Source organism: Bactrocera tryoni, chromosome 2 (genome assembly GCF_016617805.1).
Source record: "Bactrocera tryoni isolate S06 chromosome 2, CSIRO_BtryS06_freeze2, whole genome shotgun sequence".
NCBI classification, from domain to species: Eukaryota; Metazoa; Arthropoda; class Insecta; order Diptera; family Tephritidae; genus Bactrocera; species Bactrocera tryoni.
This window is the reverse complement of record NC_052500.1, coordinates 15,831,500-15,856,388: the sequence shown is the minus strand read 5'-3', so window position 1 is coordinate 15,856,388 and position 24,889 is coordinate 15,831,500. Positions and strand designations below refer to the sequence as shown.

Sequence of the window (24,889 nt, the reverse complement as noted above, 5' to 3'; positions counted from 1 at the left end):
CGTCGATTGGCGTAATGTGTGTTAGAACTTACAACTACTATGAGGCCGGCCTTACCGAGAGCAAAGAGCACATTGCATCCATTACGATCGATCTTGAGCCAAAAAGATAGTGCGACAGCCCATGATCCGATGGTGGCAAGCGCTGGTCAAGCTACCGCCTCGGCTATCCAGTGGTAGAACACAGGAAGAGAGCGGAGCCCTGATACGTTCCTATTCTACATATCTCACAAAGTAACTCAATGCCATTGATAACGAGATTAGGCATTCCCTAACCAGCTCTGATCGCACAGTTAGTCAGTTCAATGCTAGTATCGTCACGCTGCCATCAGGGTAGATAGTCCCTTCTCTGAAGAAGAATATACTCTAGAGCAATAAATCTTCCCCGACCCCTACCTAATGGTAGCAAACCTCGGCTTACCAAACACTACGATTGTTAGGAGGTCTGAAACTGAAGTTGATAGAGAGTTCCTGACAGCATAACATGTTTTTCAATAAAAGCGCTACAAAAGTGTGGCTTGTGGCACCGTCCGGTTGGAACCACATATTGTCCAAGTCTATATCATCCAATTTGGGCCAAAAATATTCGGTTATCATTGAGCGGTAGCGATTCCCATTCAGAATAACTTGTCGGTCTTGATCATCACGGAAGAAGTAGGACCAAACCGTCGGGACATGGAGTACGTTTGGATTGCTGGCTGAACAATAACGCATATTTTGCATATTGACGAAGCCATTCAGCTACAAATGAGCCTCATCGCTGAAGACGATTTTCGATGAAAATGCGGAAAAAAATATGACGCACTTTGCTGTCCCTATCGGTCTACTTTTGTAGTGTCCCTACTGAAAAACCCGTTACCTCTCCATCTGCTTGGTAATCGCATAAATCTGAGTTTCCGAATATTGAGCTTTGTTGCTATGTTTCGGGTGAATATTCTCTTGCATGTTTATGAATCGTAAGCAGAAAAAAATAGGTAGTCACCTCATAGCTCGAATAAAATAATCACTTCACTTGTCTTAAGTGTATACAAACTGCTATATAACATTTGAGAGTTAAAAGCAGTCATCGATTCATAATTCTAAGCCCTTTTGTAGAAAAGTTAATAAGTGAAAGCAACAGAAAAGTTATCCAGCTCAGTTCCATATAGAAAAGAATATAAAAAGATGAAAATAGTATAAACTCTTTTTATACAGTCTGCATTTGATCTCGTATACGACCTATTTGACATATGCCTGTTCTTTGTTCGATTCACCACTTTACAAATTCAGACAAAACGAAAAAAGAAAAGCTTCTTCTCAAAAACTATTTAAAAAAAGTGTTGCTTTATTGCAGATCACGCAAGAAACTGAAATAGCCCGCGACATGTGCGGCAGTGCGTTTAAAATATCAAAGAAATTATTCATATTACCGTTATATTGATAGACATCTCCATCAGGCTATTATCAATTTGAATTGACCCACATTAAACATAAAACTTTAACTGCATATTAATTGCCTTGCCACCTGACCGGTCACTTTCAAATGGCACACAGGCTGTCACTCACTGCCACATTGAAAGTAATATCCCACCGTAACAGTGAACTCAATCGCGGGTGGAGGCAGTTGGTCAGAGCCAGTGTAAGGAGGACTATAGCCTAGTTAAAGGGGGTAAAGACTGCGTTCACAGCATGCCTATGGTCGCTTGACCGCAAAATCACGCATATAATGAAATTAACACAAAACAATAGAAACCGTTCACGCGCGATGTGAACACGGTGCATGTGGAGGCATAGCTTTGGTAATGTCAAAAATTATAAATGTTTGACCCAGAAACATGAATAAATGAAGGCGAGTGAGAGCACTCAAATAAAAGCCGACTTTTAAGTGCGTCCAGGGTTTGTAGGTGGAGGAAAAGGCGCTTGGACGGCAATCAAGAGTATTGGCATGCATTTATGTATGTATGTGTGTGTGTGGGGGTTTAAGGAATTGCGTTGCGTGTGAATAAGAAATGTGGTTATTGGGTCTATATACTTATTTATATACTCGCATAGTATAAATGCAGTGAAAAGCTTCCATGTGTTACATTGTGGGTTGTGGTAGTCTTCGTTGTAAAGTTGGTTGGAATTGAGAAATTGAATGTTTAATGAAAACGAAATGGAATCAACTTGATAGTGGGAATATTTTGTATTGACGTCACGTCGTTCTTTTGCCTTTGATGGAGCTACACACTTTTATCCTTCTTTTATGGTGGGTTGGTTGAATTTACAAGGGAACTGGGATGTACTATAATTTCTTAAGGCACCTCCTGATGGTTCTTAGGATGGTACGTAGGTAGAACGTCTCTCTAACGAAGCACCTGAGCCTTTAGTAGACCCATTGTGATAATGATGGAACTAGAAATCGACTCTCTTTCTTGTCTCCTCTCTGGATCACCCCGTGCTGAAAAGCTTTTCCTGTGCTACCCCAAGGACGTCGTTAAAAGTTGCAATCCCACGATAGTTGTAATTATTCTCCTATATAAAGACTTGCTTTCGCACAGAAGACGTTTTATAGTCTTCTCTACTTCTACCACCCGCTGATAGCTTCTACAAAAGACATTATATGGCGTTCGTAGTCTCCTGGCATGTGTGTGTGGACAGTGACCTGCTAGCACTCCTACTAGAGTTGTTATTTTCTTCCTTTTAAATTTTAATAGTCGGCATGTGCGGCCCCTAGTTAGTTGAGCAAGTCAAGGGCTGGCTCTACCGGCTTTATAAACTCTTTGCCTTTATAAGCTTTTCACGACAGAAATATATTAATTTTGCCATGAAGATTTCTAATACTCAGAAGCAAACGTCGGAGACCCATGTCCGTCCGTCCGTCGATCTGTCGTTCTAACCGTCAGTCAGGTCAGGTCGTAGGGTTGATCCCAAAAAATTGGATGGATCTCACTTGGACAGATATTTTTGCTTTATGTTACCCAAAAACTCCTAGAAATGCATCACCTCATAGATCGAGAAACTGATTTGAGCTCACTACCAATTTTTTTAAGCTGAAAATATCACTTCGGTAGGTTCTCCAAAGGTCTATCTACCTCTGTTTAGAAAAATCCGAGCAATAAAGGCGAAAGTGACAGGATGATTCCAACTCGACTTTCTTCGTACAGTTTTGGCAAGCGACGTCCGTCAAAATAGAGTGTCCAGTCAAAACACCTACAATTACGTCGAAATTGACTTTGCTAAGTGCAAATAAAGTTCGGAAGACTTCTAACGGTTCTTTTTTCATCAGTTTTGACAAAGAGTGTCAAAATCAAAATTGATAGTTTTCAGTCAAAACCTTAGAATTGCGCCGAGCTTGACTTTGCTAAGTGTAAATAGTAAAGACCCAGACGGCCAGAAGGATCCCACCAGTTCTGATTCCTGACCAGCGCTTGCCCAGCATATTGGAGTTGCAAAGATCCAACGCCAGAACGCAAGGGGACATCGGAAAGTCTACTCGCATACACTCGGATGAAACCCCCTCAGCTTATGAGACATCGATCTGAAATTTTTGCACACGTCCTTTTCTTTCCAAAATGCTGCTCATTTGTCGGAGCCGCCGATATCGGTTCTTGTATGGAAAACTGTTTCATTTAACGAGATCTCTTCAAAAATTTGGAATTTATTTAAGGCAACGGTACAATCTCCGAAGAAATTGCTTAGTTCGGACCACTATAGTATATAGCTGTCATACAAACTGGCCGATCATAAGTTCTTTCATGGAAACTTTTATAATTGTGAATGGTTTGTAATATCCTCTGGAGTCACGCCACTTTGCCATGGTTAAGATCAAAAATATGGCAGAGAAAACATTCCACATACTAAGAAATTCGATGCTTGACTTTGAAGGCGAAAAATAATCAGAACTCGTTTCTTTTTTTGGAAACCTTTGCTCTTTTCTTTTGCATCAACATCCATATACCCTTTCACTTAAACGCTCAAAAGTAAGAGTCGTTCTCTAATGACCCAAAACTGTTTCAAATAATCGTTTCACTCAGCTAAGTGCGTTAAAAGAAAATTAAAATACCCTGGGACGTCAACTCATACACATAAAGGTAACTGCGTTCGCACTTGAGTCATAAAAGGAAAAGTCAGTTTAAACGGAAATTCGAAAGTAGTAAATAAGCAAAAGAGGGAGGGGAAACTCAACGTCGACAACATCAAGATGATGGCTTTTATGAACATAACCCTCTTGCCGCGCATGGTGCAACTTCTAACCATACTTATATAAATATGTATAATGCAAATGTTGTGAAATTTCACGAAAGTGAAATACACAGAAAACATTGCTGGCCTTTCTTTGTATTTCCCCATCTCCTTGCCAGGTGTTGTGAAAAAGGTGTTTCTTGTTGCCTCAAGTTTTCGTGTTGACCACTTGAACTCTACCTTTTAAAGTGATTTTCATTTTAGCGTTAAAAACTTGAATGGCAGCAGGTAAAGGTAAATGTGGACGTGTCAGGTGATGTTTGCCATGAGGGTAAGCGTGTACTTTTATGGTGTTGGTGCAGGGCAAGGGTACGTCGCTGTGGTGTGCCTACCCCACAGGTCAGTTATACAGTGTCGCAATGTGGCAGCAATTTAACAGAAGGGTTCGTTAGTAATTAGAATTCTATCTCTTCTTTACTGGAGTAGAGACCCCGCTTAGGCCGTTATAGCCAAGTTTACAAGAGCCTGTCACTGCTTTTACCCTTCGCAATGTGGCGCCAATTGGAGATTCCAAGCGAAGCCAGGTCTTTCTCCACCTTCCAAAGGAGTGGAGGTCTTCCTCTTTCTCTGTCTCCCCCGCGGGTACTGCGTCGAATACTTTCAGAGCTGGAGTGTTTTCATGCATTCGAACGACATGACTAGCCAGCGTTGCCGCTGTATTCGCTGAACTATATCAATGGCGTCGTACATTTCGCTCATCGTTCCATCGAATGCAGTATTCGCCATTGCCAATGCGCAAAGAACTTTAAACCGCAGAACCTTGTTCCTTAAAACTCGTAACGCCGACTCATTACATGTTGTCATCGTTCATGCCTCTGCACCATATGTATAGCAGGACGGAACAAATGAGGGACTTATAGAGTTTGGTCTTTCTTCGTCGAGAGAGGTCTCAATTGCCTACTCAGTCCGAATTAGCACTTGTTGGCAAAAGTTTCTCTGCGTTGGATTTCGACGCTGGCGTTGTTGTTGGTGTTAATACCAGTTCAAAGACAGGTGAAATAAACTATAAACTAGATAAGACAAAAATAATCTTTTTGAGGCCGTAAAACCCAATGTAACCCCTTAAACTTGGTTTCGATTCTAGTTTCGAATTTATAACAAACTTATAGCAATTGACTGTCTCTGAGTGCATATCTGACAATAAAAGTTTCTCATAAAATCCATGAGCTTTTCGAAAGAGCTTTTTAAGAGAGCTTTTTAGAAGCTTCCACAACATTTCAAAAGAGCTTTTCAGGAGCTTTTTTTTTTTTTTGATCGATAGCATCAAGATGGTCATAAATTTAGCTCTCCATAAATCATCATCATACTGAATACCAAGAACTTTAATCTTTTTCTAACTTTGAGGCTTGGCGCTTAGTATAAAATTACATTGAATTATCTACCAAAACTCCTCGCATTTTTTAATGTAATTGTTTCATTAGAAAAACCATCAAGTCAAAAGAAATCATTAAAGTCCAAATCCCATAACTCAAATATATATTCACACCCTGCCGTTGCTCAACTTTCGCTAGCGTTGAACACTGTGCAAAATTGCCAAAACAAACGAAGCATAAGCCACCACAAAGCCACCTGCTGTGTATGTGCTATTCGATCCTTTTGGCTAAGTTTTGCTCACCGCAATACTCGCACAGAGCATGAGAATGCAGAATGAGCATGACATGGAATGGCCGTCACAACAGCGAGCGCTAGAAAAATGTCCAAAGCGCTGGACACAAAGGCACTTAGGCGACACTTAGCAGTCTGCAAAGTTGGCTCGCGGCGAGTGGACGCTCAACTCATTTATTTGTCTGTCCAGAAAAGAGGTTTCATTGTTTAAACAATAACCCGGCAACAATATAAAACGCAAAAAACCGATTAAACCAATAATATATAAACAAAACAAGTGGCAACAACAAATATATATATACACAAACACCAACTGTTTGCACATAAACGCGCCTGAAGCCCGTGAGGCACTTCGTGTGGCACTTAGCGTACAATGACCGCTGCAACTGACACAACGCATCAACAGTTGCGCGTATGTCCTTTGAGTCGGCCGGCAGGTGCCTGTCCCTGCAATGATAGCACGTTGAAAATATAACACAAACGACGCATAACTCTATAACAATTCGTGTAGAAGAACTCAAGCGAAGAAAGCGTTAGAAAATGCCAAAAATTTGCCACGACTGCGATTGTGTGGCACGCACGAGCGCCTATTGTCTGCAGCAGCACTTTCGCACGGCCAAGGATTATCTGTGGGAAAAAGCTGCGCATACGCAACCGGCGATTGACGTACTGCAACGCTTTGTGCGTACCTATTGTTGCATTTGTTGTCGTTATCGGCGTAAAAAATCGATTGGCATAGCGCGCACCGATACAGCGGCCGTGGTGGCAGGTGGTGCGGCGAAAACGGAAGCGGACAACATGTGCGAGCCGTTGGATGGTATTGTGACAATAAAACAGAATAACAATGTGACTTTCGATGGCTGGAAACAGCCGCTCGAGGCGCCACAAATGCCGGCATACGCGGAGCAAACGGATATTGAACAACTGATTTGCAGCGGTGCGGAGCAGCGGAACAATAGCACGCCGGTGTTATCGGTGCCGGGCATTACAAATGAGGACTGCATGTAAGTTGAGCGGGCATTGAGAGTGTGGGCGGTCAGCCAGAAGACGCTACGGGGGAGAAATATTGAGGAAAATTGTTGGGGTTCCACTTGTGGATGAACTTTTTGAGGGAGTCGTGGGTTCAGACTGTGAAAATAGAATAACATTTGAACTCATGTGTTTTGACTATGGAATATTACTTAGGAAAGTGGATTGAATTATTCTAGTTCGACGAATTTACTTACTTAAGAGTTTCTTCGAAATTTTCTGATTATAAAATATATGAAAGTCAGCATAAGTAAACACGTAAACATTGCCAAAAGTGGCTGGTATTACTTTTGCGTCGCTTAATCACTCCTTCCATTTTTAATCACGGCAGCACATTGCCGAGACTAAGTCAAATATAGCACTAGTAAATAGAACTATGTATGTGTGCAGTCAGTGCGTACAATGTATACAGAAAATTATAATTTTTTACGATTGTTTGCTCGAGTTTTGTATTTACGAAGCATATTAAACAATAAAGCGTGCGGTCAGTCATAAACAGTAATAGCAAGAGCGCGCATAAATGTATACTACAAGTTTATGTAAGTATACATTTAGGCGCTACCCTGTAGTGTGGCGTTAAATTAGTAAGAAAAGTACACGTTTACAACTAGAGCGTGCTGAGGGAAAGAACTGGTCCGAAAGCCAGCTGATTTTTGCCACCTTTTTTGCCAACAGTTGGTGGAGGAAGCGAGGACTTCAAAATTTTTAAAGGATAATTTTTGCTGAACATATGATTTGTACATTTGTACTAAGCAGTTATTGGTACGTTTGGAACTGGTATGAAAGTAGTATATTTGTGAACAAAAACTACATTTACCAACTCAAAATCTGTCAATTAAAAGAACTTTTCATGACATGAAGCTCGAGAAGATTCGACACTGCTCACAATGACACTTTTCGAAAACGGAAGCTGTATTCGAGATAAATTATTTAAGGAAATTTCGATGAAATATCAAAAAAAATTAAATTATTGTATGTAACGAAATTTGTCCTCCATTTCTCTCAGTAAAAGCTTTACTATCCCAATTTTTTTAATATATATTTTTTTTTAGAAAAGTAGTAAGTAATCATTTTTCAAAAAATATAATTCTTGAAAAAAAATGTTTAGTTGCTTTCATAAATTGCGAAAAAAGTATTTCCCCCTCTGACCTCAAAACAACTCATTTAAAAATAGTTCTGCCTTGCTTTGAATACTTTGCATTCAAAACATCAGTGACACACACTTTTTCAATGCTGACTTCACTTTTTCGAATAACTTAACGCCTTATTGTGCTGAAATAATCATAAATGAGTAATTACATATTTATGTACATATATGTATATGTACATATGTATGTATGTATGTATGTCAAACTTAACCCAAAAACGCAAACAGTAAGAAAAAAAGTACTTTTTGACCTCATTCGAAAACATGAATGACTTCAGCTGGCTTCCGAAAACACGAATCACAACGAGCCCGCATATTTGTTGGTAAATATAACATAGGGGGACAAAAAAATGTTTGTATAATTATAACTTGAGCACTTCTGTTTAGTACTTTTTTCGAATTTCATTCTTGAAATGTAAGTAAAAAAATAAAAAATAGTACGAAAACAGTTTAGAATAGTACTAAAAATTTAAATGGTACTAAAAGTAAAAATAGTGCTAAAATTTTTAATTATTATTAAATAAATGTAAAAAAAAATTTAAATAGTACTAAAAAAATTTCAAAATGTACTAAAAAATTAAAATAGTATTAAAAATTAAAAAAAAGGTAAAATAATTAATAAGAAAAATAGTACTAAACATTTTAATTATTATTAAAAAAATTTAACTAGTGGAAAAAAAATTTAATTGTACTAGAAACATTCAAATAGTACTCAAAAGTTTAAAATAGTATTAAAAATTTAAAAAAATTATAAAAAAGTTAAAATAATAATACTAAAAGAATAGTACAAAAAAATTTAAAAAAATCGAATTTAGTTATTAATAGTATCTTCAAAAAAAAAATTAAAATAGTGCTAAAATTGTTCAAAATATTACTAAAAAAATTTAAAATAATTTTGAGATTTGTTATTTAAAAAAAATTCAAATAGTATTCAAAAATTTAAAATAGTACTAATAAATTAAAATATTACTGGAAAAATTTAAATAGGTACCAAAAAAAATTTAAATAATAATACTAAAGAATATAAATAGTACTAAGAAATTTAAAAACGTTTCGAATTTCGATATTAAAAAATAACTTAAAATAGTGCCAAAAATATTTAAAATATTTTTTTTTTAATTTTAAAATAGTACTAAAAAATTTAAAATGATTTCAAAATTTGTTAAAAAAAATTTAATAAATTCGAATTTCGTTATTAAAAAAAAATTAAATATTATTTACTAAAAGCAATTTACTATAAATAGTACTAAGAAATGTAAAAATATTTTGAATTTCGATATTAAAAAATACTCAAAATAGTGCCAAAAATATTTCAAATATTGTTTAAAATCTTAAAATAGTACTATAAATTTAAAATTATTTCAAAATTTGTTAAAAAAAAATTAATAAATTCGAATTTCGTTAATAATAACTAAAATTTTAAAATAGTAATAACAAAATTTAAATACTACTAATTTTTTTAAATAGTACAAAAAAATTTTAAATGGTAGCAAAGAAATTGAAAATATTACTAAAATAATAGGTACTAAAAAATTAAATAATATTATTAAAAAAATTTAAAATAGTACTAAAAAATTTTTAAATAATTTTGAATTTTGTTATTAACAAATTTTAAATAGTATCTATTAAAAACAATTGAAATAGTACTAAAAAAATAAAATAATTTCAAATTTCTTCATTAAAACAAATTGAGAATTGTACTAAAGAGTAAATAGTAATAGTAAATAGTACTAAATTTTTCTAAATACAACTAAAAAATTAAAATAATACTAAAAAATTTAAAAGAGCACTAAAAAATTAAAATAGTACTAAAAAATTTAAAATAATTTCGAATTTCGTTTGAAAAAAATTAAAAACGTATAATAATGCTAAAAATTTTATACTGTACTAAAAATATTTAAATAGTACTAAAAAATAATTAAAAAAGTACTTAAAGAGTAAAAAAGTACTAAAAAATTGAAAACAACACAAAACAAATTTTGCTCATTCCAAACAATCACTGAACTAAAGGATCTGATCAAATTTGAGCCGGACTGACAAAAAAAAAAATTGCCAAAAATAAGAAACTATACCACATATTAATGCAAAAATGTATTGTGTGTTTATGCAAATGAAAGTCTCAAGTTTTAATTAATTGCCTTCAAAAGGAAAAGAGTAGACGACACACAATGTTTGAGCGCCTACAAATATGAAAAAAAAAAAACAAATTACGCACTTCGCGCAAAGAAAAAGCGTCTAACGGCAAATACAAGTGGCACAACGATGTGTCAAATAGTAACGGACTGTGCTGCGTGGGTGGCTTCGCAGTAAAGTGTTATGTCATTAAAGTGAGTGACTCAATTTCAAATTTAGCACGCCAAATGCGAAAACTGTATAGCGGAGGAATGGCGGCTAATTTGACTTCTCCCTACAAGAGTTCCACTTTCTTCTAGATTTTTTGCCTTAATGGGGTGGGAATGGAATAAATATAAATGAACGCACTTAAGCTGTTTAGTGGGATATACTAAGTATCGGAACCGAATACGCCTAAAACCCCACAGGGGGTGTGCCTCAATGATTGAATTTACCATTTAGGCGTCGCTTACGCATTTTAAATAAGAACAGCGAACAGAAAAAAAAAAAAAATTAACAACACAATAAATTACAGGTTATCCTTTAGACACCAGAAGAAAAAACACAACGGAGTGTGGCGCGGATTGTGGAAGGACCTTTACTGCTATTACGCTACAATAACTGTTACAGCAAGCAATTTAACGCTAACAACTTTTATTAAACAGTTGTCAACAACTCAAATAAAATCACATACGCACATACACTCTAGCGAATAGCAATTGAGACAATTCATTAGAGTGGCAAATTGCCCAGTATCATTGTCAGCATAAAAAGGTGAAGGGGTTAAAGGGCAGGGGCAAATTGAAATTGAGAAATTATATTTTTACTTTTGTCCTGCGTTTATTTCTGAGCTGAAAACTGTTTGTTTGCATATTTATTAATTTTTCAAATGCAGCAAGTTCAGTGAACTCAACGCCAGTGGGTGGAGACTACGGTTATTTGCACGTACATACATACAAATACTTGCTAATGTTAATAAAATGAAAAATAAAATTAAAAAGTGGTCAGGTGGGGACGCTCACGTTCAAAAACATACCACAAATGCGCATGAATGCTTTGCAGTGCCTAGATGTGCGTGCCACAATGGACTGGCATTAATTATATACATATGTACATACATATGTATGTATATATAATATATTGATTATGCATTTATAATAAAAATAAGATCGGTTTAAAATATACATATGTGTGCGTGAGTACCATAACTTTCACATTTTATGCACTGTTTTCGAAATGAGTTCGAAAAATCTTACGAGCGGGTTTTAGCCTTCGTTACATCGGCCAAATAACAGTTTTTGATAAAAGAAAACAGTAGACAATAATATATGAAATATCGGAATTTTGACATTGCGAAAAATTCCACATTTTTGTGTAAAATATTTTAGAAATGAGCTAGAAAGTGATTTATGCTTTCGTTATGTCGGTTTTTGATAATATGCAAAACTTCGAATTTTCGATTTGAGTATGCGATGTTTTCGAAATGAGTTCGAAAAATCTTACAAATTGATTTCAGTCTTCGGTATATCAGCCGAATAACGGTTTTTGATTTTGACATTTGACTACAGTATTTGAAATTTCGATTTTTCAAAATATATACATACATATGTAAATAAGTGTGAAAAATTATACATTTTTATGTAAAATATTTTCGAAGTGAGTTCGAAAAATCTTACTAGGTAATTTCAGCTTGCTTCATATCCAACAAAAGCAGTTAACAACAATATTTGAAATTTCGAAGTTGCGTGTGAAAATTCCACATTCTTATTTAAAATATTTTCGAAATGAGTTCGAAAAACCTTACGAGGTGATTTCAACTTGCGCTATATCAGCAAAATATCGGTTGTTGATATAAAAATAAGCAATAATATTTGAAATATTGAAATTTCGAATTGAATAAAATATAAACATGAGTGCGAAAAATTCCACGTTTTTATGTAACATATTTTCGAAATGAGTTGGAAAGTGGTGTCAGCTTTCATTATATCGGTTTTTGATAATATTTAAAACTTCGAATTTTCGATTTGAGTATGCGATGTTTTCAAAATAAGATCGAAAAATCTTACAAGGTGATTTCAGTCTTCGGTTTATCGGTCAAATAACGGTTCTTAAAAAAATTAAAAAAATAAAATAAAAAAAAATAAAAAAAATAAAAAAATATATAAAAAATAAAAACAAAATAAAAAAATTAAAAAAAAGATAAAAAAATATTTGAAATTTCAAAGTTTCGATTTGGTCAAAATGTATGTAAAATATTTTCGAAATGAGTTAAAAATTTATTTCAGATTTCGTGATATCTACCAAATAACGGTTTTTGATAAAAAAAAATTACAATATTTGAAACTTCGAAATTTCGAACAACGACGAAATTAACTTTTCTGGTGTTTGGCAATAACTTGCTGTTAGATTAAATTCTTCGTAAATTTTTTTCGAACAATATCAACAATTTTGATATATTTTTAGCAACTGTAAATTAAAACCCAGCACTACATACCTTTTTGACAATGTTCCCTTGTGATTTGCTTTCCTGGCAACAACAGTCATTGAATAAGTTTTTTTGAGAATAATAATAAATTTTTGATAACATTTTTGAATAAACCGAAGAAAACTGCCATAGAAATATAATACAAAGACAGAGATAGGCTAAATACGCATTCGTTCGCGCCTCTGTTTAAGACACTGCAAATATAACACATTAATAACAGTAATCCCTTCTTTACAGTAACAGACCTGGGCCATTGGATGGAGAGGCAGCTGTGATTGCGGCGACTGCAATTGCGGACATGCAAAAACAGCAAAATAACGGATCGAAACAAGCCACACCAGTTTCGAATAAGTCGGTAGCATATTCCCTGAAGTCAACTGCTTCGGCGCAATCAGCTGATACACTTAGCCAAACAAACGGTACATACGAAGAGCAGCGAAACGAAAACAACGCCACACAAAATCCCAACACGGATAAGGAGGATACAACTGATAACGGTTCAATCATACAAATGGGTGCCTTGCAAGACGCCTGCAGTGATAATGAATCGAGCAGTCCGACACCAGTGAAGTGGCGAAGCGAACACGATGTTTTGCAGTTGGAGGATGTGCAGGATTTAAGCAATGCCAGTGTGGCGACAGCGAGCAATACACCGTTGAAAAAGAATGGCAGCTTGGCGAGTTTGCACAGCAAAAGCGAGAGCATCAAAACACAGCTCGGCGATACGCCTACAGTGCTGTCGCGTACGCAATCCGTGAAGTCCTTGTTAATAGAGGAAGACATTGAAGATAACAGCAGTTTTGTGGTGATGGATGAGCTGCACAGCAAACGACAAGGCAGCGGCCTACGCGAGCAGGCGCGCGAAGCAAGTGCCAGCAGTAAAGAAGAAGATGCACCGCATGCCTATGTAGATGAGGCGGACCATATGTATGACAAAAATGAGCATGTACCATCACAGCCGCAAACACCGGTACGCTCGCGACCACAGTCGCGTTCGCGTTCACCCACCATCGCAGAGATTAAAATGCTATCGCGGCGCAACTCGATGATCAAATCTATGGAATCACTGTACGAACGGACACCATCGAAGCAGGAGCTCATATTCGACCAGACCAGCACCGAGTCAGGCTCTGCGACAAGCTCACAGCTCAATACAAGCATACCAATTAAACCGCAACACACACCGTTAAAGCAAAAGGCGAAAACTTCACACTTTCTGAAAAATCACCGGCGAATTTCACCGGTAAAACAAGCTATTAAAATGCCACAAGCCGAACTCTATCCACCAACATTGCAACGCTTCGACAAGCCGCGAGACGCTTTGCTTAAAACCTTCGATCAACTGGACTCCAGTAATTGGGAGGTCATTATGCTAGGCCTTAAATCAATGGTGCGCCTAATGAGGTATCATCCGGAGCAATTGGAAAATCAAATGCATATGGTATGCATACAACTAACGCGTTCGGTGCGTAATTTGCGCTCGCAAGTGTCACGTGCCGCCTGTCAGGCCACCACCGAACTTTTCACACTCAAATCGAAGTGTCTGGAACAGGAGTGTGATGATTTGGTTTGCGCACTCCTACATCGTACGGCCGATACAAATCGTTTTCTGCGCGCCGATGCCACACGTGCCCTAGAATCGATGTGTGATAATTTAACGCCACCAAAAATATTAAATATACTCACCACAAAGGGAGCGCTGCATCAGAATGCTTTGGTGCGTACAACGACGGCAAAACTGTTGCATCGGCTGGTTGAGCGTCTAGGCAGCGATAAGGTGTACACTATGTCACGGGAAAATCGTGACAAATTCTTTGTGACGGGCGCCAATTTACTGCTTGAAGGTAGTCTGGAGACGCGCAGCTATGCTAAATCAATATTTCGACTGCTCTCCGATCATCCCAACTACAATCGTTTACTTATTGAGGTGATACCGGCGCGTACATATCGCAATGTGGAAAAAACGCTGAAAAGTATACGTTGAAAATTTGTTTCCGACTACAAATAAATTATAAAATTAGTTACTTAGTAAATGCAACGATATTTGTACATAAAAGTATATTTAATGTGATTCACAAGAATGTTTTTAAATGCGAATTGCTCTGTCACATTAGGGTAGTTATATTTTAATAAAATTATAATTACACATTTATTACAATAATTTTTTTTTATACGCTGAGCAGAGTATACTAAGTTTGTCATGAAGTTTGTAACATCCAGAAGGAAACTCTAGTCAATTTAGCCATGGCCGTCTGTCTATGCATGAATATGCGAACGGTGCAACCGAAGTTAAAATTTTTTCTTGATTTTTTTTTAGGTTATGTTTGTATATAAATCGGTAAAATGTAAGTAGACACAATAGGCGTCATAATTTATTAAAATACTTATATCATGTAACGGATGTAAATTATAAATTCATTCTTAAACGAATAAAGCAATATTAGAATGTTATACACAATATTTCAAATAAATTAATCCGTTGTTTCAATACAATATTTGAGAGGTTCGAGACAATAAATCATACACTAATATTTATTAAAGAATTGAAGGGCTAAGCCTAGGTCAATTGATTTATACAATTTTGTACTCATTTTATCATGGGTAACTATATTACATTTTCATTATTAGGCCCCATTAGTTTTTTTTAAGCAATCTGTTGGTCATAGGAAAGAATAGATTTTTTATATGTACAGATTGTATTTTTTATAGAGACTTACAATTAAATTACCGACTACCTTAAAATACAGAATTACGTTTACGCTAATATTTAGCCGGGTCACTATTAAAAATTACTTGAAGAATTTTTATCTTTTTCTATTGCAAATTTTGATGAAGCACGAGCAATACTCTTCCTTCAATGCCTTTATTTTGCATAAAGTATGTTGATGCAAAACGCAAATGCTGTTCCAACTGTTACCTACGTTTACGGTTGCTTTCGTCGCGTTCACGACGCTCATCACGTCTGTAAGGATGCGAGCGAGAATGTTTATTTGAATGATTGCTGACCCAGTCTCTGTCAACATCTCTATCACGCTCTCGGTCTCTATTTCCTCTTTCCCGGCTCCTACTATGTGTGCTGTTCGGTAAATCGGGCGAATTCATACGAAACGGATTAGATGATTGAGGTGAGGTTGAAAGATCATTCATAGCTGGATCATAGAAACTTGGATAACTTGTACTGCGTAGCATGCTATTATCACCCGGCCTATGCATGTAGCGCTCACAATCATTGGGAAACGAACGACGCTTATTTGACGCATTTGTATCACCTTGTGCTTTAATTGTTAACATTTTGCGGAAAAGCATCAGGCCAGCAAATAATTGCACAGCATAAATTGGCGTGCAGCGATGTGAGTAAACCACAAAACCAAAGCCGCGCGTACGACCGCCATTGTCTTTTGGTAGTCGTACAGACTCTAGAGGACCAGCTTGTAGAAAAACCTCATAGAGTAAATCTTCTGAAACTCGATCATCTAAATTGCCAACAAAGAGTGTACGCAACTTCTCATCATCTTCATCGTCTGTGTCTGCGGCCGTATCATCAAAAGCTAGCGAACCTAAGTGTGGCGGCCGTTGATTTAGCGAGTAGCTTGGCGGTGCCGACATTGCGTAAAGCATTTGATTCGCCATTTGGATTGCAGCTATTTGCTGAGCTTGCCACATTCTTTATACGTTTGTACAATTATTAAGCGATATAAAAGTTTAAATAAATATATTAGAAAATTGTAATTTAACCATCCAATAGTAAAGTTGTTTTGTCAATTGTCAAATTAATGTTATGAATTCAGCAGAACTATCGACAACACTATCGTTATCGATTGTTGTAGAATGTTTGATGCTAGGTTTGAATCTTTGCTATGTCAAAATACAACCCTGATAATATATTTGCATTTTATACATAAAATGAATAATTATGCGTGAATTACACACTTAAAAGGAAAATAAACTTTATTTTTAATGATTGATTCTCTTTTTAAGTTATTGTTTTATAAGTTTTATTTAGTGCTTAAGTTTTTTCATCTTGGATAGATTGTAACTTGTGTAAATATGCTGTATTTTATTTGTTGTTATATGTATACATTTAGTTTTAAAGTAGAATTAATTAAAAACAGTTAATCGATTCGTTATTTGTAAGAAAAATTTTACGCACATTTTTTAAGTTTTCGTCTAGAATGGAGCTCAGAAATGCTAAACAAAAGGATTACAAATCAAAATTAATAAGTAAATTTATTTTATAATAAATGTATACATATTTAAGAAATAACAGAACTTACTGTTTCTTGCCATTGCCGTTCTATACAAGACTTAGGACTTTATGAGGAAGGAATGAAACTGGAGGAGATGCAGCAAGTAATGCAAGTACTGGAGGAATCTGAATTAGAATGCGAAACAGTTTTCTTTGAAAACGATCTGGAACGTGCTCTGAAAGTATCATACATTTTTTTCCAACCCCAAATAATTTCTAACTAATTTTTTTATTTAGGAAAGTGAGCTGGACTTTGACCAGATGTACTGTGATGTGCACTCATCCACATTAATCGAACCCGATCATAACAGGAATTGTAATGTTTTGAAACTATTACCAAAGTGGTATGCAATATTCCTTTAATTCTTTGAGTTAGTAAAAAATAAGTATATTGTAGCATCCCCAACACCCCGGTGACATATATTCCGAGCTCTGACGCTTTACCTTTTGACAGTCCTGAAATAGCTTCCGAAAAAATTGATGTGAAAGCCATAGTGCATCACGAGCTGAATTATAGTCCTCCGCAAGTGAAACATGAGTTTGGAAAGTCATTACAGCCCAACTTCAAGTTTCCATCCAAAACATATAACCAAGATAATAACACTTTGAAAAAGAAAATGAAGGAGGAAAATCAAAATTCAGATGTCCATATCATTAAGCGCACGCGGTTACTAACTTCGTCTCCTGAAATACATAGGAATAGTGTGGAAACTCATTCTCCGTGTGATTCTGACGAACTTGGTCCAATCACAGATGATAGTCATTCTGACCCATCCTTTTGAGTGCTTGTGGTATTAGAGGCCGTAAACTGCTTTGTTTGGTCGAAAAGTTAAATATTTTTTGTTATAAGTTGTACTGAAAATAAATTTGTTAATTATTTTGTTATTCGAGATTTTTTAATTAAAAGCCATAGCGTAAACTACAAAAGAAAATGAGTAACGTGGAGAAACAATCAAATATGCAAGTAAATTGTAAATAAAAAGGCAAAGCACTTTTACCGACTGCTTTTATTATTTATAATGAAAAGTTTCAATGAAAGGAGTAGAAATAATATCGGAAAAATATAAAAATAACTTATTATTCATTAATATTAATGAATTAAACATTTGCTATACATGAGTCACCCTGCATTTTCACTTAATTGCACTTTGTATTGTAGTTGGCAGCTTAAAACGATGCCATTGCTGCGGTTGGCAATGCGTCTGTAAATGTCATTTCATTTCCAGTTTTCTTGTGTCAGCTATTTTGTGTCAGCAAAAGAGGTAAAAATCCAATATTTTGTGTGAATTATCTAAATGGTGACTTTTTTTTAGGATTTAGTGATCACATCCTCAAGTTATGTTTAATTATAAAATAGCGCCAAACTATAGCGCAAATCAGCTGCCCTACGAGACAACTTAATATTTGGCGCTGCACAACGCTGCGCATCTAACGAATGTACACAATTGTGGGGTATCCAAGTCTACTGGAAGAAAGCTGCGACTGATTTTTGAGATAAATAAAGATATTCTCGTGAAATAGTGTTCTGTGCTAAGGGCTATTTGCAAGTTTTAGAAAATAATATGACTGACCCCGATATTCCCAGTGTTCCAGTAACAACTTTGGCTTGTTTGACAAGTTTGTCAGATTTACTTAGTGAACTTCCAGTACCAGACACATTGGCAAGTGTCACTTCATTAAATAAATCCTTGCTATTTCACACGTTGGTTGCTAAAGAATCCAACAATTTGTTATCAGTGCGTGATGATAATTTAGTAAAACAGCTGGTGCATGCTATCGAACAGACGAACTCTGAAATAATAGAACTAAAATCACAGTATGCAATAGAGCAATTTGGTACTAACATAAATACGTATCCAGAACTACTACAGGGAATTTACAGCTACAACCCTACCGTGTTTAATGCTAATAATGGCAAATTGAATCAGAAAAATAAACAACAAACTCATCAGCAACAACAAGAACAGTGGTACAATGTTGTTCACGGGCAAAGAAGTGGCGTTTCAACGCAACAATCTGATGATCTGCAACGGATTGAACAACAAACAACCCTGGATTCAAATAATCCTGCTATATCAAAGAATTTGAATAGTGGCAGTTTTCCAACAATGGAAATTACTTCCATTCAAAACAATAATTTCGATGTGCACACTCCGAGAAAACGGAAAAACCAAAATCTAACAGAACAAAAGCCCACCCTTCCGGTAGAAGAACAAAAGGCTGCTTTCGAAAGTACAGCATCTTTCCAAAACACGGGTTCCTTGCCAGCAACGATTAATCCACAAATTTCTAATAATATAACAACTGTAAATGAACAAAACTTAACTCCAACTATACCAGTAGCCGAGACAGAAAATTATCAAACTGCAAATTTTACCCAAATGCCAGATAGTAAATGCACAATTACAACAGGTGTGTTAAACGCACAGCCGCCGATAAATAATGGATATACCCAACACAGTTTCAACGCACAAGCCTTAGCAACTCCATTTTCAAGCGACTTGAACACTAACCAGGGGTCTACGCTGAAGACCATAAAGAGTGAAACCGGATGTGAGGCCGGGAAGACCAATGCAGATTCTGTTAGTAAATCGTCTGAGGTAGCTAACGTTAGGGTATGTATAAATAGACTTAAGGAAAAAGACGCATCTCTCATGCAAGAAAGCATAAAAAAATTTGTAAAGAAATCACCAGAGTCTGCACGAAAATTCGGTTTGATAACTCCACCTGAATTGCAGACTCCAAAGCAAGAAGTAGAAGTAGAAGTAGAAAAGATGGAAACCACAACAACAACTGTGACTGCATCTGTACCACCCACTCTACCACCAACAACTGTGTTACCTGCTCGAAATGCGAAACAATTAACCAAAGCAGCAGAGAACGATGACGCATTTAACTTGATGAAGACAAATGAAAAACCACTCGCTGTCAAGCGAAAACTTCCTCCTTCAGTTGATGAAGTGCCGCCTGAACAGATACACTCACAACCGAAACTACGTTGCGTCGAACGCATTGTCTCAACACCATCCTCGAAGTGTTCAAAAGACGAAATTTTACGATCACAAACGTATCAACAATTTATGCGTAATTTGGAGCAAATTATTGAGACGCTGGACGACACAGAAGTTCCAAATTTCGATACTGACGATGTGGACGAGAACATTGAATGTATTTCGTCCCGAATGCTTAACATAATGAGCAACGACATCGCCAAATTGAAAGCCAAGTACGTTTTGGATGTTATACCGAAAAATAAATTGGCTCTATTGGTCAATTACGCTATGCGAAATGTGTATTTGGCGAAAAATTATTCGGCTGGCCCAGACGATGAAGACGACATTGTGGATGACGAAATAATGGAAAAGATTTTAAACGGAATCGAAGCATGTCTACTGATTTGCAATATTTATTGCACTTCAAAGGATATTAAGTTCTTGCAAGAAGATCACATTTCGCTTATTATCAAATTCATGCATTTCCAATTTCGTGAGACAATCTTTCCATCATATGATCCCGTCTACACAGTTAAAAGTATGAAAAAGACAGATAATCGTAAGAAATCGAAAATCTATCAAAATTACAATCGCAGTCTGCAATTGCTATACTCAAAGGCCACAGAGCTAATGAAAGTGTTCGTGACGCTTTTCGACAAATATATATTTGTCGATACCATCATACTACCACTATCGACCCTATCCATCGAACCATTCTTTGTGGACAATATCGAAACTTTGCAATTTGTTTGTTTGGAATTGGTCACGACGCTCTTTCGCAAAGAGGAATACGTAAAAATTCGCAGCAGTATACTTGGTGATATACTGACCTCCATCGATCGTTTGCCGTCTTCGAAGAAAAATTTACGCCCATTCAAACTAATCAACAATAGTGGGAACATCCAAATGGTGACTGCATTGGTGCTACAGCTCATTCAGTGCGTTACGATTTTACCCGATGTCATGAATAGCAATTCGCAAAATAAACGGAAGTCTTTGCCGCAATACGGCGATATGGCAAATCAAGCCGCCGGTTTTTCCACACAAACCGACAGACAAAATATCGATGTGATTGTGTTGAAAAAATACGAAATCGCCATAAGTATAGGTGGAAATTTCCTAACGACATTTTTAAATAAGTGCAAATCTCGGTCGAATGAAACCGATTTCCGTCCAATCTTCGAGAATTTCATCTACGATCTCCTGGCCACTGTAAACAAACCGGAATGGCCATCATCCGAATTATTGCTTTCACTGTTGGGCACAATGCTTGTACGTTATGTCTCCGACAAGTCTATAGAACAGAGCATACGCTTAGTGTCTTTGGATTACTTGGGTATTGTGGCAGCACGTTTACGCAAGGATGCCGTTGACTCACGCTACAAAGTGAACGTCATAGACTCAATGATACGGTATATTAAAGTGGAACAGGAGAAGGAAGGTGACTTGCCATCCAGCAATAATAAGGTCGAATTAAAGGAGGATGAGCGTGTGGAATTTCTGCAGAAAATACTGCTAGACTTTTTAGCCGCCAATGCACACGTGGACAATCCCATTTGGGATTATGCCCGTCACTTTTATTTGACACAGTGGTATCGTGATATAATTTATCAGCGCCGCAACATCAACGAGAGCGCCAAGCGGGATACAACGCGAAAGAAGAGTACGCGCAAAAGACGCCCAGAAGCCGATCTCTCCGGTAGTGATAGCAACGACGACAGCGGTGACGATATGAACTTCGAGAACGTCGATAGTCGTGTTGGCGGCGATTGCACTATGGCTGATCAAGAATTGAATATGGAACGTTTCAATATGCTTGATAAACGCAAGCAATGCTTATTGAACAACATAAATCCGTATTCAACGCTGGGCGATTCCAATCATGCACAACACATAAAAACATATATCGATTACAACAATGCACATTTAATAGCGCAATATTTGGCCAGCAAAAGGCCATTTAGCAAATCATTCGATGGCTATCTTAAGAAAATTATATTGGTTGTAAATGAGCCGTCGATCGCAATTCGAACGCGTGCGATGAAATGCTTAGCGAATATAGTCGAAGTCGATCCGATGGTACTGCGGCGCAAGGACATGCAAATGGGCGTGAACCAAAAGTTCTTGGATGCCGCTATATCGGTGCGTGAGGCGGCCGTCGATTTGGTTGGTAAATTCGTACTGAGCAACGAAGAGCTGATTGATCAGTATTATGATATGTTGTCGACTAGAATTTTAGATACGGGCGTATCGGTGCGCAAGCGTGTCATAAAAATACTACGCGACATCTGTATAGAGTATCCGACGTTTCAGAAAATTCCAGAAATATGCGTGAAAATGATACGACGCGTCAACGACGAGGAGGGCATACAAAAGCTGGTGACGGAGGTCTTTATGAAAATGTGGTTTACGCCGTTACATAAAAACGACAAGGACGGCATACATTTGAAGATCAATCAGATCATCGATGTGGTGAATATTGCACACGACACGGGCACGGCTTGGTTGGAGGGACTCTTGAACAGCATTTTCCAGCCCAAGGAGAGCGCCACCAAAGGCGATGACAGCATGAAAGACACATTGCAGAAGAAAACGGAGCCACCGGCTGATATCTTGCTGTCGTGTCAGCAGTTGGCCGACGGTTTGGTGGGGCGTCTGATCGAACTGGAGGACACGGACAACACGCGCATGCTGGGCTGCATCACCACACTGCATTTATTGGCGAAGGTGCGTCCGCAGCTGCTGGTGCAGCACGCAATTACTATCGAGCCTTATTTGAATATCAAGTGTCACCCAACAACAGCACCGAAATTCATTTGCGCCGTGGCTGACATACTGGAAAAGGTACATACAACATATTTGTGCGCCGCCTTACTTTGCTTAATAATTTCTTTTTGTGCTTTCTTTGCAGGTCGTACCGCTGGTTAATAACGCGAGTGAGTCGTTTTTAGCTTCGCTCGAAGAGCATTTGATGCTGTTGGTTGTGTCGCTGAATCAGGCGGTCGTAAAGAGCTGTGTGTCGTGCTTGGGTGCGATCGTCAACAAAATAACGAATAACTATGCTTTGATAAGAGATTGCTTTCAGAAGTTTTATCGCATTTTAGATCAAACCCGTAGTCAAATATTGCAAAATCGACAAATTAATAATTTAAGTGCAGCTATACGCCGCAGTCTCTTCACCATCGGCATACTGATGCGTTATTTCGATTTCAAATCGAAAGAGGTTGTGGGCGCGACAAACGGCCTATCGCCGACCATTTGCAATGATGTGTTCGAGTGTCTGATGTTCTTTGCACAATATCAAAATCCGGACATACGCAAAGAGGCGCTCATCGCGTTGGGCTCATTCTGTGTGATGAACGATTACTATCTGACCAACACGAAGTTAAAGCGTTATTACTGCGATATGTTGCTTTCGGAGACGAGCGATGCTTGCTTCAAAATCATTTGCTTGCGTAACATTTGGATATATCTGACTGAGTCGGAGATGAATATGTTCAACAAGGAGAAGGATTGGGATAAGCAGTCGAAAACGGAGGATCTGAAAGAAATGAACGATGTGTCGTCGGGCATGTCGAGTCGCATCATACAACTGTATCTGCAAGAAATATTCGAATGTTTCCTAAACCTGGACGACAATGTGCGCTTATGGGCCGTCAAAGTTATACAGATTGTGCTGCGACAGGGCCTCGTGCATCCTGTGAAGACTGTGCCATATCTTATATGCTTGAGTACGGATTCGCGTGTTGAGTCTGCGCACAGAGCCGATGCCTTGCTCAAAGACATCGATAAGATGTACAATGGGTTTGTGAATATGAAAGCACAGTTAGGCTTGCAGTTTAGCTTCCGTTTACAGGGCATTTTGCAGCAGAACAACAAGGGTAAAGGCGCTAATAAAGTCATACGTGGCTACGTTAAACGGCAGATGGACACAATGCCCACGGCGCTAAACGACTTCTTGTACACGCTTTTGCGTCCAATAAAAACGCAAAGGCGTGCCCTGGTTCAAACGATCGTCAAGCAGTTTGACGATCAGAAAACTTCGCTACAGCAAATGCTGTATATAGCGGACAATTTGGCTTACTTTCCCTATGTGGTGCAAGATGAGCCGCTTTATTTAATACATCAAGTCGATCTACTCATATCCATTGTTGGTACTAATTTGCTCACAACATTTAAGGAAAATCTTAAACCTAGTGTTAATGTAGGCGATGTTTTAGAAGATGACGACGATGAAGATGATCCCGACATATTGTTCAAACGTTTGCCGGAGAATGCATTCGAAATGCAAAAGTGCATAATGTCTGCGCAGGCGTGTATGCTGCTGCTAATACTGAAGGATCATCTAAAAAATATGTATAGTTTAACAGATGGTAAAATATCGCGGTACTCACCATCTGAACCGAAGTTATACGAGAAGGCGGTAGTTCGTAAAACTGTAACAGATTTTAATCCTAAAACAACAATAGATATTATTAAGAAACAACAGGAGTCGAAGCTAGCTTCCAATGTTGCAATTGGCCAAACCAGTTTGAATAATGACGAGCGAATGGATTTGGTTATAAAATATTTAGATTTTAAAAAGTTAATGCTTAAACTGGATCCCGACGATGAGGATTCCGATGACGAGGGTCGCAATAAATCGAAATTAAACTCAACAGCTAACACATCACTGCTGAACTCGAGTTCGGCGAGCGCAAATAAGTCCACAGATGACAGCTGTTTAGATGGGGATAAATCAATGAAGCAGGAGAATTTGACTTAATTAAGTTTTGTGACTATTGTAAGATGATGATGAGTAATATAATGAAAATATATATATAATCATGTACAAACATACTTTCATAAATAAACACAAAAAAATTCACACAAATTTACGCGTTAAGCTAACGGCTTTTCAACAATCAAATTACTTGTATACCCAACGGGGAGTTAACTGTAAGTAAAATGCAAGGCATGTGCTCTCTTTGATAACTTTTTATTATAAAATCACTTCTATTATAGAAATAACAAGAAACCGTTAAGCTGTGTTCACGCCTGTTTTGGGGTTCTGCGCGTAAAAATTTTTTTTC

At 37.2% G+C, this 24,889-nt stretch overlaps 4 protein-coding genes across 6 annotated transcripts in view; 3 read left to right on the top strand and 1 right to left on the bottom strand.

Annotated features, from left to right (window-relative positions):
* The window catches only part of LOC120769365, a 37,414-nt gene extending 22,684 nt beyond the window's left edge, over nt 1-14,730 (top strand). Inside the window, exon 9 of the mRNA XM_040096326.1 lies at nt 12,816-14,730. Within this exon, the coding sequence (XP_039952260.1) occupies nt 12,816-14,562 (1,747 nt within the window). The 3' untranslated portion in view covers nt 14,563-14,730. The remainder of the gene's footprint in view (nt 1-12,815) is intronic.
* On the bottom strand, nt 14,676-16,333 carry LOC120769366 (splicing regulator RBM11). The gene has a single exon (XM_040096327.1). The coding sequence runs from the start codon at nt 16,239-16,241 to the stop codon at nt 15,492-15,494; it is 750 nt and encodes a 249-aa protein (XP_039952261.1). The 5' UTR covers nt 16,242-16,333; the 3' UTR covers nt 14,676-15,491.
* A 385-nt stretch (nt 16,334-16,718) lies between these two features.
* Nucleotides 16,719-17,691, top strand: LOC120768602. Of its 2 annotated transcripts, none has more exons than XM_040095365.1 (4): nt 16,719-16,799; nt 16,882-17,006; nt 17,062-17,165; nt 17,222-17,691. In XM_040095365.1, the coding sequence occupies exons 1-4, from the start codon at nt 16,751-16,753 to the stop codon at nt 17,604-17,606; spliced, it is 663 nt and encodes a 220-aa protein (XP_039951299.1). In that variant the 5' UTR covers nt 16,719-16,750; the 3' UTR covers nt 17,607-17,691. The 2 variants fall into 2 exon arrangements, with proteins under 2 accessions (XP_039951299.1, XP_039951298.1); XM_040095364.1 differs by having other exon boundaries at nt 17,062-17,168.
* Nucleotides 17,692-18,054: 363 nt separating this feature from the next.
* On the top strand, nt 18,055-24,685 carry LOC120767458 (nipped-B protein). 2 transcript variants are annotated; one of them, XM_040093532.1, is made up of 4 exons: nt 18,055-18,086; nt 18,138-19,439; nt 19,563-22,661; nt 22,729-24,685. In XM_040093532.1, the coding sequence occupies exons 2-4, from the start codon at nt 18,387-18,389 to the stop codon at nt 24,580-24,582; spliced, it is 6,006 nt and encodes a 2,001-aa protein (XP_039949466.1). In that variant the 5' UTR covers nt 18,055-18,086; nt 18,138-18,386; the 3' UTR covers nt 24,583-24,685. The 2 variants fall into 2 exon arrangements, with proteins under 2 accessions (XP_039949466.1, XP_039949465.1); XM_040093531.1 differs by having other exon boundaries at nt 18,138-22,661.
* The last annotated feature ends 204 nt before the right edge of the window (nt 24,686-24,889 follow it).